The following is an 18,782-nucleotide window of genomic DNA, read 5'->3' on the forward strand; positions in this document are numbered from 1 at the left end:
TGGCAAAATAATTGTTGTTATTATTGATTTAAACTGTATTGATTGTAAGTTAAAACTCCATTTTGTTTACATGTACGTGTATATAGACACCTTGCATGAACTTACTACACTTGATATGCTATGGGATAGGCCCGACGTAGATTTCTATGACGCTGGGTTAACCTGCAGTCGTCTGGCGAATATTGTCGTCTGCGACAGGAAATTTAGTGTGCAAAGTAAAAATAAAAGTATAGAATGTATCTAAGTGTTTTAAAATTTCCATTCTATCATAAAGTTTATTTTTGCGACAATGGCAGTTCAAGCGCATCACAATTTAGTCGTCTGCACTTAGCGTTCCTATTTTTGGTAACAAACCAAATATTTTCATCCAATCAAATTCGCCGATTACATTCATGTCATCAGTCATAACAGAAATGGAAAATAGTCGGTATACCGGCGGTTAGGCAGTTTTTATATCAATATGTAAAGAATGAGGTAATTTTTAGTGAATATCGGTGAGGTATGTCGATCAGAAAGAAATGGATCAAGTCTCACCATACAGGTAACGAGAATTAAAACATGGCTGCCTGCATGGAGGCGCGAGACTTTTCCCGCGGGACACAATTTCAAAGTCCAAGGGGTATAGGATTGTATTGGACTGTATTGCTTACACGTGTTATGGTTAGTAGAGCTTCGCTCTACGCGGCCTTCGGCCGCGTAAGAGCTGCGTTCTTATTAATTACAATTGATCAGTTAATACCGGTCGTATTTCCGACATAGATGTTGTCTTAAAAAATAAACATCGGGCACTGGCATCATTTCAGTGTGTATATTTATGACCCTGCAAGAACACCCCTGTTTGGGCCCCATTTAAACTAGATGCGAAACTCAGGCTTCTAGCTCTACTTGTATAGATATGACGATAAACAATCCGCTCCGCTGGCATTGTTTCCTAATTTCCGTGTTGATTATACACTTCAATCATAACGTGCCCTGGGGTATTTATTGGATATGACACAGGAACATAATGTAATTAGTTAGATAGTTTAAAGTATTGGGTTGTACTGTACGTTTGTCACCTATGTATTGTAGTGTGGAGAGTATACCGTGTTACTATTTATAGTTCTGTGTGGTGTCTAATTACCTGTAGTCGTCTATTTCTGTATGTCCATATTTGGTGTTGTTGATGAGTTATATGTAAATTAAAGTTTGAATTAGAGAGAAAGCCTGAAAGTGTGAGTGAAAGATAAACAAAACCGTTCGTACACCGCAGTAACTCGCAGTTAGCCTTACTCGGACGACGGAACGCATCCTCTGGAGTCCCGTCGGCACGGCCCAGCCGTATACACTGACATGATTTTACCAGACATATAGATGTTTTGGAAGGTAATTATTATCTGAAATTCATGTATTAATTAGGCTTCACACAATACCCATCACATGTGTTGTTTCGTGGTTGACTGACTGGACCTCGTGTCATAATCGCTCAGCTAAGGCCGATTTTCAGAAGTAATTTTTTGGTATACTTTACAGGAACCGGACACCAGATCGGTCCGGTGTTCGGAATTCAGAGGTATCGATTTTCTTGTATCTTGATATTCTTTTGGCCCCGAATATGACGCGACAGGTGGCGTTACTGGTCAAGATGAAGTATGTGATTGGTCAATGTAGCGGTAAATGCAAAATGCAGATATACAGTTAAAAACGAAACAAAGTTAAGATCGAATGCAAGCTGAATAAGTGGATTATCTTTTTAAATGACACATTAATAAAATTATATTCCTGATTCAAATGCAGTCTTATTTTCACCAAAAATGATTCAAACTGATATTATTTTGATACCATGCTGAAACGCATCAATTCGTAAATTTATTTCACCAGCAGTTTTACATTATAACTATGCCGTTTATCTTTTTTAAAGATATTTCTTGTTTAATACTATAATAAAGAAGGACCAATTCCGTTCAAAGAAAATTCGTTCGGTATTCAGAGGTGTTCGGTTTTTAGAAGGTTCGGTTTTCGAAAGTTGCACTGCATTTATGTTTTATGTATTGACAGTTATTCAATTTAATTCCACTTATGTTTTCAGTACTGTTTTTTTTCTCCGTTAATAGAACACAATCCTACAGTACCATTGAGATGTAAACAGTGTGCACAGACTGTCAGTACTATGATGTGTGTTGTGAGTGCAGCGTTGCATTATATTCCATGATACTGTACAATTGCCATATGTGCGCACGATCGATAGGTATTATGTATGTGTTTATGTATAAACATATGCAGAATATGCAAATAGTATTATTATTATATATATATTTATTTATTTATTCTTCTACAACTCAATTATAATCATCTAATATACAAGTATTAGATGTAATTGGCCTACTCTGATACTGACGGTGTGGCAGAAACGCTTAACATAATTGTATGGAATAACCCGGAGAATGTTTATATGTGGGACGGGATGTCACAAACTGTTTGATAAGGTGCAAGTATGTAATAGGGGAACTGTATTGCTTTCGCCCTCTGTATTCAGAGTGACCTCTACCATATACTACCAACTCAACAATATCAAGCATGTGTGTGTATATGTAGGATGTATTTGAAATATTCTTCAGCATGTGCATGTGTATATGTATGTATGTATGTATGTTATATCGCTAGCTTGTGTGCATCAAATTTTGAACATATAATTAAACTCATATTTTGATAATCTCATGTTGCTTTTTCATATATCTTTTCTTTTCAATTTTTAAAATTTACAGTCTATATTGTTACCTTAATATGCTACTATCTTATATTACTAACAGTATGTCCTATATTACTATCAGTATGGTCCTATATTACTATCAGTATGTCCTATATTACTATCAGTATGGTCCTATATTACTATCAGGTTGGTCCTATATTACTATCAGGTTGGTCCTATATTACTATCAGTATGTCCTATATTACTATCAGTATGTCCTATATTACTATCAGTATGTCCTATATTACTATCAGTATCGTCCTATATTACTATCAGTATCGTCCTATATTACTATCGGTATGTCCTATATTACTATCAGTATGTCCTATATTACTATCAGTATGTCCTATATTACTATCAGTATGTCCTATATTACTATCAGTATGGTCCTATATTACTATCAGTATGGTCCTATATTACTATCAGTATGTCCTATATTACTATCAGTATGTCCTATATTACTATCAGTATGTCCTATATTACTATCAGTATGGTCCTATATTACTATCAGTATGGTCCTATATTACTATCAGTATGGTCCTATATTACTATCAGTATGGTCCTATATTACTATCAGTATGGTCCTATATTACTATCAGTATGTCCTATATTACTATCAGTATGTCCTATATTACTATCAGTATGGTCCTATATTACTATCAGTATGGTCCTATATTACTATCAGTATGTCCTATATTACTATCAGTATGTCCTATATTACTATCAGTATGGTCCTATATTACTATCAGTATGTCCTATATTACTATCAGTATGTCCTATATTACTATCAGTATGGTCCTATATTACTATCAGTATGGTCCTATATTACTATCAGTATGTCCTATATTACTATCAGTATGGTCCTATATTACTATCAGTATGGTCCTATATTACTATCAGTATGTCCTATATTACTATCAGTATGGTCCTATATTACTATCAGTATGGTCCTATATTACTATCAGTATGGTCCTATATTACTATCAGTATGTCCTATATTACTATCAGTATGGTCCTATATTACTATCAGTATGGTCCTATATTACTATCAGTATGTCCTATATTACTATCAGTATGTCCTATATTACTATCAGTATGGTCCTATATTACTATCAGTATGTCCTATATTACTATCAGTATGGTCCTATATTACTATCAGTATGGTCCTATATTACTATCAGTATGTCCTATATTGCTATCAGTATGTCCTATATTACTATCAGTATGTCCTATATTACTATCAGTATGGTCCTATATTACTATCAGTATGGTCCTATATTACTATCAGTATGGTCCTATATTACTATCAGTATGGTCCTATATTACTATCAGTATGTCCTATATTAACTATCGGTATGTCCTATATTACTATCAGTATGGTCCTATATTACTATCACAAATATCAAGATATGTCCCATATTGCGTTCTCATTTCACTATAGTCTCATATTGTTATTGCTATCATATTTTATAATATTCCATATTATGATAATCCTATATTACACTTTTGCAATTATGAAAATCATATCTAATTCATTTTAATGATATCCTTCCCCGCTATCCAATTTGTATAATACGGGAATCTTTTTGCATGATCCTTCCAAATAATCATACTTCCCTGGATTTGTCTTATTATTGCATTGTAAACATATAGTTCCATATTGTACACCATATCACTACGCTCTTATTCAGTATCAACATTTTACATTTCTTTTCAGTTTGGTTATCGCCCCTCACTCATTGTTCAAGCCATGCCCCTCCTGGTACATCTTTACCCCCCTCCCCCTTTATTTTTCCTGTATCTTCAACTCTCCCTAACTTCCGTTTGTCTCTTCATCAAAACCAATCTCTCTTTCAGTTCTGTATCCCTTCCCCCACTTTCTTTCTATCCACCTCCTTTTTAAAGTTCTTTGCCTTGTCACCCTGATGGCTTCCATCCTTTTCTCCTTTTCTCTTTCCTTCATTCGCCTATCCATCCTCCCCTAGGATATACATGTACGTGTGAACACAAGTCACATATGGTAGACCTCCATTATTCTTTTTCCGATATTTTTTATTTTTTACCCACCCTCCATGACGGGTAATGATGTTTGCGCTCGGAGGGCTGCAATAGGATGTTTTTATTGTAAGTTAGCATGTATACCAGTCACCTTTATTTTCAACAATGGCTTCTTCAAAGTTTTTAAAACAGCTATCTCCAATCTTAACTGTCTCCACCTGATATATATTCTGCTACTGCAGTTGTCCCACTACATCCATCATCCTTTTAACGCAACCTTGATTATTTTACTAATAGCTTAGGATATCCACCCAGGGGCCAAATTTCAGTAACAGTTCAGTTACTAGTGCCCTTAATTTGCTCCAATTAAACATTCGAAGTTTGAGAAACAAGATCCAATACTTGTGCTCTCCGATAGATGTTTTATGTATACCTGAGACACATCCCGATAATTTTGTACCCGAAATTAAAATTGATGGCTTTTCTAAACCTTTTCGCAAAGATAGAAACATGTTTGGAGGAGGGGTAGCTTTTTATTTTTTTCCGAATCAGTTGTAGCCAAACGAAGACCTGATCTTGAACTTGATAACGATGAAGTGATATGCTTTCAAATCAAATTTCGTAATAATGTATATCGTATTTGTAACGTTTACAGACCCCCAACTGACAACAGCAGTGAATTGTGGCAGCATTTACGGCATTCGGTTGAAACCGCATGAGAAGAAACACCAAATATATATATTGATTACAGGTAATTCAAATATTGATTTTCTGAAATCCATCAGAGGCGACCTATGTGATATTTTGTCCAATTATAATTTAACCAATCTGATTACCGAACCAACTAGACAAACCGATACCTCCTCTACACTGGATGACCCCATAATTGTAAGTGATACAGTAAATGTCATCTTTTCTGATGTTGTTTAAATTTAGCAAACAATAAGTGACCATGATGCGTTTTTTTTCAATTAAACATATTCCTGTTAAAACTTAACAATATTAAAAAAGACGGATGTGACGGATATGATGAAACCAATATAGATAAACTTAAGGTAACCATTAACAGTATACCTTGGATTTATACTTTTACCAACCTTTCGTTAATTTCTTTCATTAAAAAATTAACCAACGTTTTTTCCTTGAAACTTTTGGAAAATGTATACCCTCTAAAGAAAATTGTAGTACGCGATAGTGATAAACCTTCGATGAATGGAATGGTAAGACGTAATATAAGAAAAAGAGAGTCCAACAAATATAGATATAAGTATATGAGTATAACGTTAATAATATGATAAAGAGGGCTAAAAATATACAGTTATAGATAATAGTAATAACAACCCCAAGACATATTGGAAACTTCTAGGAAACCTTATAAAATGTCAAAAAGATACAGATACATATCCTCTACTAGACAGCAATATAAATGAAATAACATACGATAACGATAGGAAATGTGAACTGTTAAATAACTACTTTAGCTCTGTGTGTACTCTATCAGATAATGTCATAGATAAAGACCTACCATTTTTTGAAAAGAGGACTAATTCTCTAAGAAATACATATAGTTTCCAGTGAAGTTGAAGACATTATGAAAATTCTAGATGTTGATAAGGCGTCAGGTCCTGGCGGTATTAGCCACAAAATGCTAAAATTATTATCCAGTGAAATTTCTATACCGCCCTCTTTTATATTCAATTATTCTTTGTTCTCTTGTGAATTTCCTGACAACTGGAAAATTGCCATTGTCATGCCTCTTTTTAAGCCCATTGACCGCAAGCATAGTCTCTAACTACACACCCATATCATTGTTAAGTTATATAGGCAAGCTGTTTTAACGTGTAGTTTATAAGCATGTTTATAATTTCTTAATAGAAAATGGCCTAATTTATAAATATCATTTAATAACTACTTCTTAAGAAATTATGAGCATTCTATGTTATTTTTTGATTATTTATTTTATTTTTTGTTTTTTTTTTGTTTTGTTTTTTTGTAATTTTTCAAAGGCCTAAAACACAAGCTTGACAATTATGGTATCTGGACCTCTTCGTCGATGGATAACTAGTTATCATTAAAGGGACTAAATGGCTAGATTCAGTATCTTCGTTTAAGGCTATAAATGCTGGTGTTCCTCTAGGTTCAGTTCTCGGTCCACTTTTCTTCCTATTATACATACATGTTATTTCCTGGGATCTTTTTTCTCTGTCTAGGCTTTTTGCAGATGATACCCCCTTTCCTACTCGTCAAATAACTTATATATTATTGAAGCTGAGACATGAAGTGATCTAAGAAAACTTGAAGCTTGATCCAATGAATGACTGGTGTCCTTTTACCCTACCGAAGCTGATGCCCTAGTTATCTCAAATAAACAACGCCATTTGTTCCGTCCTTCACATTTGACAATACCCCCATCCAAATCACAAACCAGCCTAAACACTTAGGTGTTATCCTTGCAAATGGTTGTAAAAGGAACATTTATGTAGAATACATAGTTAATAAAGTACCTAAATATATCTCTACCCTTCGTAAATTAAAACGTATACTGTAAACGTACTTATTTTAGCGCAATCAAATTTTAGCGCATTTGCAGATTTCAGCCAGTTAGCGAAATGATGAATTAGCGCATCCACCGAACTTTCTATAGAAATGGAACGTACAAAAAGTAATTAGCGCAATCATAATTTAGCGCAAGGCTTCCAGCGCGAAAAGCGCTAAAATAAAATTACCGCTAAAATATGTACGTTTACAGTATCAGATAGAAATTCACTTGAAAAAAATTATCTTACTTATGTACGACCTCTACTTGATATGCATGCAAAGTATGGGACAACTGCGGTACAACTAATTCCTTGTTACAGACCCGTGTACGTTCGCTGTTCCGTCTTAAACGCAAACGCTACGGAAATGCTACGGTAATGCTACGGAAGTGCTACGGAAATGGTACGGTAATGCTACGGAAATGGTACGGAAATGGTACGGTAATGGTACGGTAATGCTACGGTAATGCTACGGAAATGCTACGGTTGACGCTCACAAATTATCGACCGTTTCTGAATAAATTATCTGGTTCTTATAAAAAGCGGATCCTAAACGAAGCGAACTCGTAGAAACGACAGTGAAAGGTGTCTGATGGAGTGAATGTTGTATCGGGAAGTGGAAGAACGTTTTATCAAACTGTACTACTATAGAAAACCTCAGTTTGCGAGAATTTGTACAACTTTTAGAAACCGGAAATATTAAGGTCATAATTTATTGTTCTCGGCAACAAAAGACGAAAGTATTTAATTTTAAAATAAAATCACTCTCTACACTAGCGCTGCGGTCGCGTATGTGTTGTCTCTGTGTGTCCGAACTTTCTCGTTTTGTTTTTATGTATTTATCTATATTTTCACTGCATTTATTCACCGCATTTGCACTGATAAACCCTAAGGTTTAAGTAATAAACTAATTGAATTGTAAAACTTGTATCAAAGTGTTAATTTAGGTACAGGTAAACAGATCAAGAATTCTGAACACAGATTGACCAGGCTATGAATAGACCCGCCTAGGGCTAATTGTAAAAAGGAGAAACTGACCAGGTGTGGTTATGACTTACACACCTGAGCCCGGTGACTCCTAATCAAGTGTATATCCATGGCCATCAGGTGAAGTTGATGGTGGTGGGGAGGGGGGATTAGTACCCATGGCAACAAGTAAGGGGGACAATTAAGTCAAGTACATGTACATGCCTGGCAAGTCTATATATAACAATCACTGGTACATATTAATGGTGTGTAAGCATTGACGATTTGTTTAAAAGTCTGATGTCGGATCAGAGGAAATTCTGGCTGCATGGGGAGGGATAAAAACTAAAAACAAAACATCAATAATTATATACTTAAGACTATACAATGTACATGTGCAATCAGATACGTGTATATCACCAGAGACATATATATGTCTCTGATATCACACGTCTGCAATGGAGCAGACTCTGTATGTTTACGTGATAATGGATAACACTCTGAAAATATTTATTAATGGACTACAACTACAGTTGAGTGACAATCAGTTAACCTTTGCACCCTAGGAGAAGTGAGGAGTGCACGAGATTTAAGGTACTGAAGTAAACGTATAATTAGTGCACAATAGTTTTTTTAAAACTTATTATCACAAAGGACATAACCCGGTAATACTTTGATTCAATATATAAAGACTTCAACAGTGTAGAGTGAAGAATCTACTTTTGAAATTAATTTTGATGCTGTTTGCGATCATTTTAATCATTTACATGCTTCTATTACTGTAGTAGAAAAGGGATTTCTGGCGAATAGGTGTTAATCCCGGATATAGCGGGTATGATTTTGTACTTCGCGTTGTGTTTAATTTTGTGATCTCATATGTCAGACACCCATTCCTCAATATCCCTCGTCCACAATGTTCTTTTATATCAGGCGGGAGATAAGAGAAATGAAAACTTGAGTCAGAAATAACAGTTCCAGTATTTAATAACATAACAAATCATCATCTGAAAACATAACAATTGTAAAGGTTGTTGCCATTGTAAAATATGGACAGCAGTAGTATCAAAAACTTTATCACAGAGACTAGTGTCCTTAAGTTTAACTTGTAATTATAGACATAATGTGATAGTAAACCAGTAAATACTACCTAAATAGTTCCTATATAATAACTTCCCCGAATAGCTGCATCCAGAGCTATACATAATTCTACTCTAGAAATTTATCTAGCTATTACTCCCCTATCTTCATTATATTCACCTTAGCAATTATATTTCAACCTAACACTGACAATATTCATATGTTTCTCCCATAAGCTCATAAAACTACAACCTAGCCACAGTGAGACTGCTGTCTCTAGTGTTAAACGGTCTATTACATTTCTACACAGGGGAAATATATGAACTGTACCCAGTCCTGTGCTCCCTCAATACTATGGTAACTATAGACCTATTGTTTATAACATGTAAACACCCCTCAATCAGCTGTTCTGCTGTAAATATCTTTGGTACTGTAAGTTGGCTACCAAGCCATAAACCCGTGCCGGCACGTGCTAACTCTATCCATACGCCTATACTGGGTCTCTCGAGCCATCCGGCCCTATACTAAAGTGGCAGCTAACCCATCCTTACCTGGACATAGGTTACTGTTGACGAGCTGTCCAGCCCTGTCTGCCTCGTCTATACGGGAACACCGGCTTATATAAGCCGCGGTCCATTTTGATTGGCTACTGGTGTTGAGCTCAGCCAATGAGAAATCTGCACTATGTTTACATCCCGACACACGTTCCAACATGGCTGCCTGAGAGCGAAAATACGACCTAACGGAATAACAGAGTCGCTATATCTATCCTGTAACAGCGAACGCCGTCGTACCAACTGCATACAACGCTTCTAAAGCTGGTAGTTATATCAAACAATTATATTACCGCTATTCTGATGTAATAAATCCCCCGAACTCGCTACGTATAAACACATATATTACTCGACTCGACTACATTACAATACATCAGTTTGTGTCAGAGGCCTAATAATGGCTGACTCAGGTGTACATATACTTCATGTAAATATTTGTCAAACAAAATATTAATATTTTAAATTTTAATTGAATGTTAATTTACTAAAGTTTCTTTTACATTGTTATTCTCAACTTGAAAGGTTTTTTTACAGTATAAGTCATCTATATGATATTATACATTGTATGTTCTGTCGACAGATCTTGAGACATGTACATGTCCAGACCACATGTACATTACATTGAAGCCAAACATCTATGAAAGGCCTGTTGCCAATGGCCAACTGGGCGCAATATGCAACCCCACAGCCTTGAGGACATGCATCCTATCACACTTTACCTGTAAGATGCTGATCAGTCTAGCTCATTTATGTCTGGCACATGGTATACCTGGCCAGGTGACCTGTCCCCAATTAACCCCCGGGGTCCAATTATGGCTTATTCTCACTTAGCCAACATACAGAAATTTACCTGTATTACCAGGCCAACTTGTCAAATTTTACACCTGAGTGAGTTTAAACTATAGCAGTAGCCTGTTCTTACTTTCATGAAAGAAAATACGAAAATGTCAAGTTGAATATGACTTATACAATAATGATTCAAATGAATTTATAGAGGCTACTTATAACAAATCTTAGATATTCACAGTAAAAATCGAAATTTATTAAGTTTACATATATCATGAAACCATCACCATCTCAAGAGTTTAAATTACAAATGTATGCTTTTTATAATAGAAGTATTAACAAGTGTCTTGTATGACTGTTATTTAAATCTGTGTATATGTGTGAGGGTGTGTGTTATTTTTATTTTTTTTTTTTTTTACAAAATAACACTTTTAGAAAAGACACCAAAGCAAATATTTTTTTCTGCATACCAATAATTATAAAATTCTATCAAACTAGCAGCGGATGTGTTTCTTAATGAAGTAAAGCAACGTTGCCACGAAGAAAAGTTTTTGCTATTCCAACTTTGACGATGATGTTAGTGTGATGATACAAACAATATCTGTATAATATCAGTCCTTAAACTACGCGATTCAAATGATTCACCCTCTCTTTTACATCTTTTACGTGTTTTAAATCAAAATTAAACGATCATAGTCTATATTACATGTTTTGTACACAATTCAACTTACGTAGTCTGGTATGTAGGCATTAATACATATATTTTTATTCAAATCTTTACATAGCCTGCTTGATCGAACTTTTACATGATAATTTAACTTTGTAGTTCCACATCTTTTTTTGACTAGGTCGAGTAGCTCAACCCTGCTTTATCCCTGTAAATTCTGGATTATTGTAAGAAATTGGATTGTTCTTAAAAGAGTCCTAATTAATTAAAACTACGTTCGTCATATTCCTGACAGTTTTTTAACGTCTCACTTGAGAGATTTATGTCGGACGAAGATTTGTTTTCAGAATTAAGTCTCTTTTTTACTGTTCATAACAAGACTAACTTGATTATCTGGATGATTTCTATTTAGGACATCAGTTCTATTTCACATGTGTATGCACTTTATATACCGTATTTGCTCTTACTTTGTAATTAATTTACTCTTGTTATACTTTATCAGATACATACATATATATCACATATGATCCGAAGATATAGATTTGAATTTCCTGTCGTAGTTTTACCGAGAGAAATATATATCACATTTATACGGTCTCTGATTTTATCAATTTGTTATCAATTTTGTGATTAGACCTTTGGGTTTTAAAACTGAAATAAATAATGAATAACTCCGTAGATCACGATGACATTCTCATTAATGTTGGAAGCTAAGTTTTATGAAGCAGTCTATAGCCTTACCTGTAGGTCATACTTATCTCTTATTGTTCTACCTTTCACACCTAGTATCACTTGGTCCACAGAATACCGTACCTTTAGTTGACCAGTGTACAACATGCTGTGTTGTTTGTATCATCGCTGACAATTAAGTCTAACTACCCTAGTTTACCTGTGTGATACTGTCTGGACCATTTGTACCCTATAAATGTAGCCTGACCAGTGCATATTACATGGAACTGTTTTAAAGGTTTGACTATAGCACAGTAAAGGAAATATTGTTTATTTGACACGATCTTCATCATCGTTTCCATCGTAATGCGTCGACTACTATACTAGGATCCGCCATTTTTTTATCACACTAAGATCGATGGACCATGTGACTTGACTTGTTTTTTGTGAGAGTGTTATTTTTTCTAAACAAAGATACAGAAAGATGTATAACCATATATATTTAATTCTCACCTCCTTATTGAATTATTTGCTGTCGCTACTATGCTTTAGTGACGTTCGGTAAGTATATTTAACTAAATTTCGTTTCGATAAAAAATACACTCCGCAAATTTTTTTTCTACCGAACGGTTATGAGACGGTCAGCGAGTGAAAATAGGTAAACGCAAATGCTACGGTAATGCTACGGTAAGTGGACGCAAACGCTACGGAAATGCTACGGAAATGGTACGGTAATGCTACGGAAGTGCTACGGAAATGGTACGGTAATGCTACGGTAGTGATACGGAAATGGTACGGAAGTGATACGGTAATGCTACGGAAGTGCTACGGAAACGCTACGCTTAAATCGGAACTGCGAACGTACACGGGTCTGTATTAGAAAAATTCGGCAAGAATAGTAGCAGGGCTACCCATATTTACAAAAACAGATTTCTTATATGAAAAAAATGAATGGTTACCTCTTTCGATGAGAAGAGACGCTCGAAAACTGCCATTACTTTATTTCATAGTTAATAATCTGGCACCAGGTTTTCTCATCGACTTATTGCCAGTTCATATTGGTAATGTAGTTCCTTATAATTTGCGAAATGCACATTTATTTAGAGAACAACAATTTCGTTTACAACTCTCAAAAAACTCTTTCCTTCTACTTCAATTTTTGAAACGACTAAAATAACAATATTAGAAACTTGACTTCTCTAAGTTCCTTCAAGTCTAAGGTAAGCAAATCTATGGCAGTTCACTACATTTCGATCTTTTTAGAGCTGATTTCGTAGATTCGTCTGATTGTCAATGCGAGCATCCCTGTGAAGACTGCTATCACGTTTTCCTAATCTGTCCCTTGTATGTCAATTTAAGAAGAACACTCACTGCTGATCTGTTATGGTACGGTCCTTCAAACGTAGATTTTCTTTGTTATGGTGATCCTAACATTTATAAAACATATAAAAATCGCCGAAGCTGCACAACATTTCCTGGAAATGTCGGGAAGATTCGACTAACTACCACTCACTTAACACCCCCCCCCCCCCCCCCCCCCCCCCCCCCCCCCCCCCTGTCTGTCTGTCTGTCTGCCTGTCTGTCTGTCTCTCATAAAAGATAATTTTTGTGATAATTATTACTTATTACATTGTCTCTTCTTGTCTTCACTTTGTCAAACTTTGGAATATTTGCATATTGACATCACCTGATTACTGTATATTTATTCCATTATATCATTATCACGGAAGAAGTCATTTAGAAATTGGTAGAACTTACTGACTAATCCCTTTTTATTTTAATGTCAATAAAATATGTTTAAATAAACTAATCACAAAATAGTTTTGGTGTAAAAAAACGGAGGTGGGTATATCGTTTCCGTAGATATCTGACACGGCTGAAAATATTACTAAAATAAATTCGACAATAACCTTTGTCTTTATATTGATGTTTCAGATTCATTGCGTGTATTCTCTCTACATATTTGGTTCATAAATTTCAGTAAATCACACCACATCCGATAATCTTTTGATACAGTTTTGGATGAAAAACTTTCTCCTGCTATACACCTCTTATGGTTTATTTTGGCCATAGCACAGGCCCCTGGCACATTTTGAATATCTGAAACCCATTTCAAGTATTCACTCTAAGAGTGCTACAAATAAACTCTAGTTTTGATCAATTCGGTTCGTTGGCAAAATTTCATTGTTCATGAAAGAGGTCCTTTATTTTTTCTAAAAACCCGTCACTATCTTTAATATAATTTTAAAAGTGAAAATTGAAATATTTGCTGTTGTTGTTGTAGTTACCATGAGCAAGCTGAGTTATTTGCACACTATTCCATCTGTGCCTAACAGCTACAGCACCTTCAATGATGTCATCAAGAGAAATGCAGAAACCCTTTCGAATACAGAGGCATTCATCTACCGCAGTGGCGATGGACACCGCCAGTGTATCACTTTCAGTGATCTGTATGAGAAAGGGAGTTGTGTGGCCCAGTACCTCGTCACTTCCGGTGTACAGCGACAGGACAAGGTTGGGTTATTTGGTCCGAATACGATTCCTAGAATTGTAGCGGAATTTGGCATCCTCCTGGCGGGAGCGGTTGTCCTTCACCTCAACATCGATGTCAAAAATTCGAAAGATTGCGCCGACGTTTTAGAGAAAGCTAAATGTCGTATAATATTTGCTGATCCCGGCGTTCACGATGATTTTCTACCGACGATAAGAAGTCTCGAGAACAGAGCAGACGCAACTGACAACAGACGTCAATTAATCTTTTTGAGGAAACCATGCTCAACAAGCATCAACCACACTCTCATAAACGATATTCAAATAGCATATGATTCGTCCATTGTATTACCGGAAGTTTGTCCCGAAGATGATGCCGTCATATTTACGACTTCCGGTAGTACTGGTAAACCGAAAATGGTCGTCCATGGCCATTTTGCTTTTACTGTTAGCACTGAATCAATCAGTGATACAAAATTTAAAGAAACAAAATATTTTAACAACCGTCCACTTGGCTGGTTGGGTGGATCACAAGCTTATGCAACGGTTAGGGGAATCACTCAAGTTTTTACTGACTCAAATCTTGGTATAACTAGAAATGGGATCAAAACAATTTGGAAAATCATGACAGAAGAAAACGTCAAAGTAGCTATGTTCATGCCATATTGTCTATTCGATCTTATCGCCGAACAAGACAACATAAAAGATGACGGATTTCGGTTAGAGTCCATAGTAACTGGTGGTCAGATCGTAGATGGTCTCTGCACACAGGTTATAGGCAGATTCTGTAAAACGTTGGCAGTGACTTACGGATCAACAGAGACCATGATTATATCGACTGTTTTATCTAACAGCGCTGATTTTAAAATTGGGGACGTTGGGAAACTCAGCCCCGGTGTAGAAGCCAGGATAGTCGATGAAAATGGGCGAGTAGTGCCGATCGGCGAGGAAGGAGAGATTCAGATCAGGAGTAGGTTTTCGATGAAACGTTATCATACAGACGAGACAATGACGAATAAAGCATATACAAAGGACAGGCCTAGTTGGTTCAGGATAGAGGACATTGGCTTGATTACACCAGCAGGACATTTGATCGTGCGCGGGAGAGTTAAGGAGAATATTTCCCGAGGAGGACGAAAGGTGCTGCCAGGAGTGGTGGATGACGTGGTGAAACAGATGGAAGGTATCAGCCTGGTGGCGACGGTGGCAGTACCGGATGAACGGCTGTATGAAGAAGTCTGCGTCTGTTACGTAGCAAAAGATGGAGTGGATCTGTCTCCGTCAGACGTACAGCAATACTGTACAGATAACTTCTCTAAAGTCGAGTCGGCGGATGGAATGGGTTCAATGCCGACGTATTTTGTCAGGTTTGACAACTTTCCTGTATTCTATATGGGGAAGATCGATAAACCAACACTAAAGCGACAGGCTGCGGACAGTTTAAATCTGTCTGCTTGCTGATTTGAAATTGACGAACATGTTCGCAATCAGATTGATTCTTTTATAGATTATATCTAAAAACGACATTGGAGTAGATAGAAAAGGTGACATTTAGACAGAGTTAAGTTGAAAACTAAAAACGTTCTGCATGTGTGTCTTCTTGGTGAATTCATTGAATTCCCCCATACTCATTATCACTGAATTTTAGATCATCTTATTTATGAATGGCATCTTATTTGGTATGATTTAGTAGGTCATGTATTATGTTGATACTTGTATGTATAATAAGCGTCAATTAACTTGTTATGAATAGAGTAGCACAACATCCTAAATAACTAAAACTAATTTCATTGTATAAACGGAATCAATAAAAATGTTATATTATCGAACTTTATTGCAAACATAATCTTATTGATGATATCATATTCAAACAAACCAGGGACAAAGAAAAAACTGTTTGATTTGCCCATTTCGCTATGGTATATCATCACTCGTTTGTTACATTTATCAATACAAGCTCAGTCGCCGTGTAAACATATGTCTAATGTTGTTTTGTTTTCGCAATGATAACCACTATTTAAATGTAGGTCAAATGATGCCATGCTCTCAAAATGACAACCAACGTGTAAATCTTTATCAAATGATGACATGGTTTCCCAATGAGCCCAACCGTGTAAATCTAGCTCAAATGGTATTGTTATGGTTCATTGATTTGGGCATTTTAGTTGCATAGTCTAATAGCTAGCTTTTGTGGCTGTGCGGTTAAGTGTCGTGTCTGTGTACCGAAGTTAAGCAACATCGTGCGTGGTCAGCTCTTTGATTGGTAACTGTCCCAGTGTACCCACGATGTACGTTTCATTTGGTGGCAGCGATCGGATACTGTTGTGCAATTTATTCATTTCATTACCATTTGAGTATATAAGCAAAACTATTAATGAATATATAAGCGCAATTGAGACCCAGCTCTTGATTTTGAAACAAGAGAGAAACTTGACAGGGGCTGACTTAGTAACGCGACTGGAATACAGACTATGGGTATTATTACAGAGACTGAATAAGTCCCCCGGAACGACTGTGAAAGTAAATTTTCGGTAGCGTAGCAGGTCGTGGTCGCTTAGTTAATGACCAGGGTTGGTATGGCAACATTGAGTTCAATGTGTATAGAAGTTTGGTTGCTACGCTGGATAAGTTAGTGTGCAAGATAGTCACTTTATCGTATAAGTTCCAGGAGCACTTGTTTTGTTCCGTTTTTTTATGTAGCCGTATCGATTAATCATCTGTAAACAATGCTGATTTTATTCCGATTTAGATTAAGTTTGTTTTGGTCCAGTTGTCAAGTGCAACACTAGGCAAGTTTGCCGAAGACACAGCATATTCCAATAGACACATTGGACGGTCGATAGTATCCACCTGGTGCACGTGGAGCGTGGTCAGCTCTTGGATTGGTGACAGTTCCGTAGTACCCCCAGTGCCCGCTACAATGCCATGCTTTCACACTGACAAGCGCCCTACACTCTTTACAACTTCATTCACAATTAGATCAAGTATTCTAAACGGGAAATGATTACCACGATTGAAGGACTACATCCCTCGAGGAATAATTAAATGAAAATAAAATAAAGTGTCCATGGAGGGTAAGTGGCTACTGCTTCATCGACTGCAATAAATTGTAAATCAAATCCTGGTCCAGTCAGTTAAATTACCTTTCAAAAGTATGATTTAAAGCAATATATCATCAGAGGTATGCAGGTTTGAAATCAAACAGAAATAAAAATCTAAAAACTTAATCAGTACATCATGGATGCATCTTTCCTGGAATTTTACTTAAGCATTGAACTGTTTTTGTATGGTTTTTATGATCTATTTGAATGCCAGAGCTCTGCAAGCAAACAACATTATGATTTGTTTGCTTGCAAAGCTCTGGCATTCAAATAGGTCATAAAAACCATACAAAAACAGTTCAACGCTTATATTTACATTACTTTTACTTTTTTATTTTTCAAATGCTATAATTCATACTTAAAATTCATAATTTCCGCCTTACCGACAGTCAGCAGATTTTTTTGTCAGTCGTTGGAACAGCCGGAACATGGTCGCGTGCTTTTTGCCACAAACAAAATAGTACATGGAAAATAGAAAAAAACAAATGTTTAAAAATGTTGTTAATCATTTTATTATCAACGTAATTCGCAAATGGCATTTTGTTTTTTTATAATTTTTTTTTATTTTTCCAAACACATATATCATCAATGACAGTCAATAATCTTAATATATCATCCTGCACACTACTGCCATCATCTTTTAACAATTGTTATTACTACTCACAATCATCATCATCCTCATCATCATATCTCCTCCTCCTCCTCCTCCTCCTCCTCCTCATCATCATCATCATCATCAGCATGATCATCCAATCATCATCATCATCATCATCATCATCATCATCATCTTCAAGCATCTTTATCATCAACATCATAATCATCATAATCATCATCATCATCATCATCATCATCTTCAATCAACATCATCATCATTCAATCATCATTATCATCAATCTTCATCATGCATCATCATACATCATCATCATCATCATTCATCATCAATAAAACTCACAATTTTATCATCATCAGCAGCAGCAGCAATATGCACATCATAGGTACAATTCATTATCAATGACATATGTGTAACATAATTTTTTTTCTTTCTTTCTCACACACACTCGCAGACACAACAGTATACAGACTTTTGTACTTTCAAATACACACATCAACACACACCCTCATCACACACATACACACACAAAAGCAAACACTTTTGTACATAATATGTAGAAGAGAGAGAGAGAGAGAGAGAGAGAGAGAGAGAGAGAT

General features: G+C 35.9%; 1 protein-coding gene across 2 annotated transcripts; it reads left to right on the forward strand.

Annotated features, from left to right (window-relative positions):
- The first annotated feature begins 1,250 nt into the window (after nucleotides 1-1,250).
- LOC117318000 (medium-chain acyl-CoA ligase ACSF2, mitochondrial-like) lies at nucleotides 1,251-16,450 on the forward strand. Of its 2 annotated transcripts, XM_033872970.1 has the most exons (3): nucleotides 1,251-1,365; nucleotides 5,382-5,477; nucleotides 14,267-16,450. In XM_033872970.1, the coding sequence occupies exon 3, from the start codon at nucleotides 14,272-14,274 to the stop codon at nucleotides 15,931-15,933; it is 1,662 nt and encodes a 553-aa protein (XP_033728861.1). In that variant the 5' UTR covers nucleotides 1,251-1,365; nucleotides 5,382-5,477; nucleotides 14,267-14,271; the 3' UTR covers nucleotides 15,934-16,450. The 2 variants fall into 2 exon arrangements, with proteins under 2 accessions (XP_033728861.1, XP_033728862.1); XM_033872971.1 differs by lacking the exon at nucleotides 5,382-5,477 and having other exon boundaries at nucleotides 1,252-1,365.
- The last annotated feature ends 2,332 nt before the right edge of the window (nucleotides 16,451-18,782 follow it).

The sequence above is a fragment of the Pecten maximus genome, chromosome 19 (genome assembly GCF_902652985.1).
Source record: "Pecten maximus chromosome 19, xPecMax1.1, whole genome shotgun sequence".
NCBI lineage: Eukaryota > Metazoa > Mollusca > Bivalvia > Pectinida > Pectinidae > Pecten > Pecten maximus.

Excerpts from the sequence above, each read along its gene's own strand:
- LOC117318000 (XM_033872970.1), top strand. The coding sequence starts at position 14,272 with ATGAGCAAGCTGAGTTATTTGCACACTATTCCATCTGTGCCTAACAGC.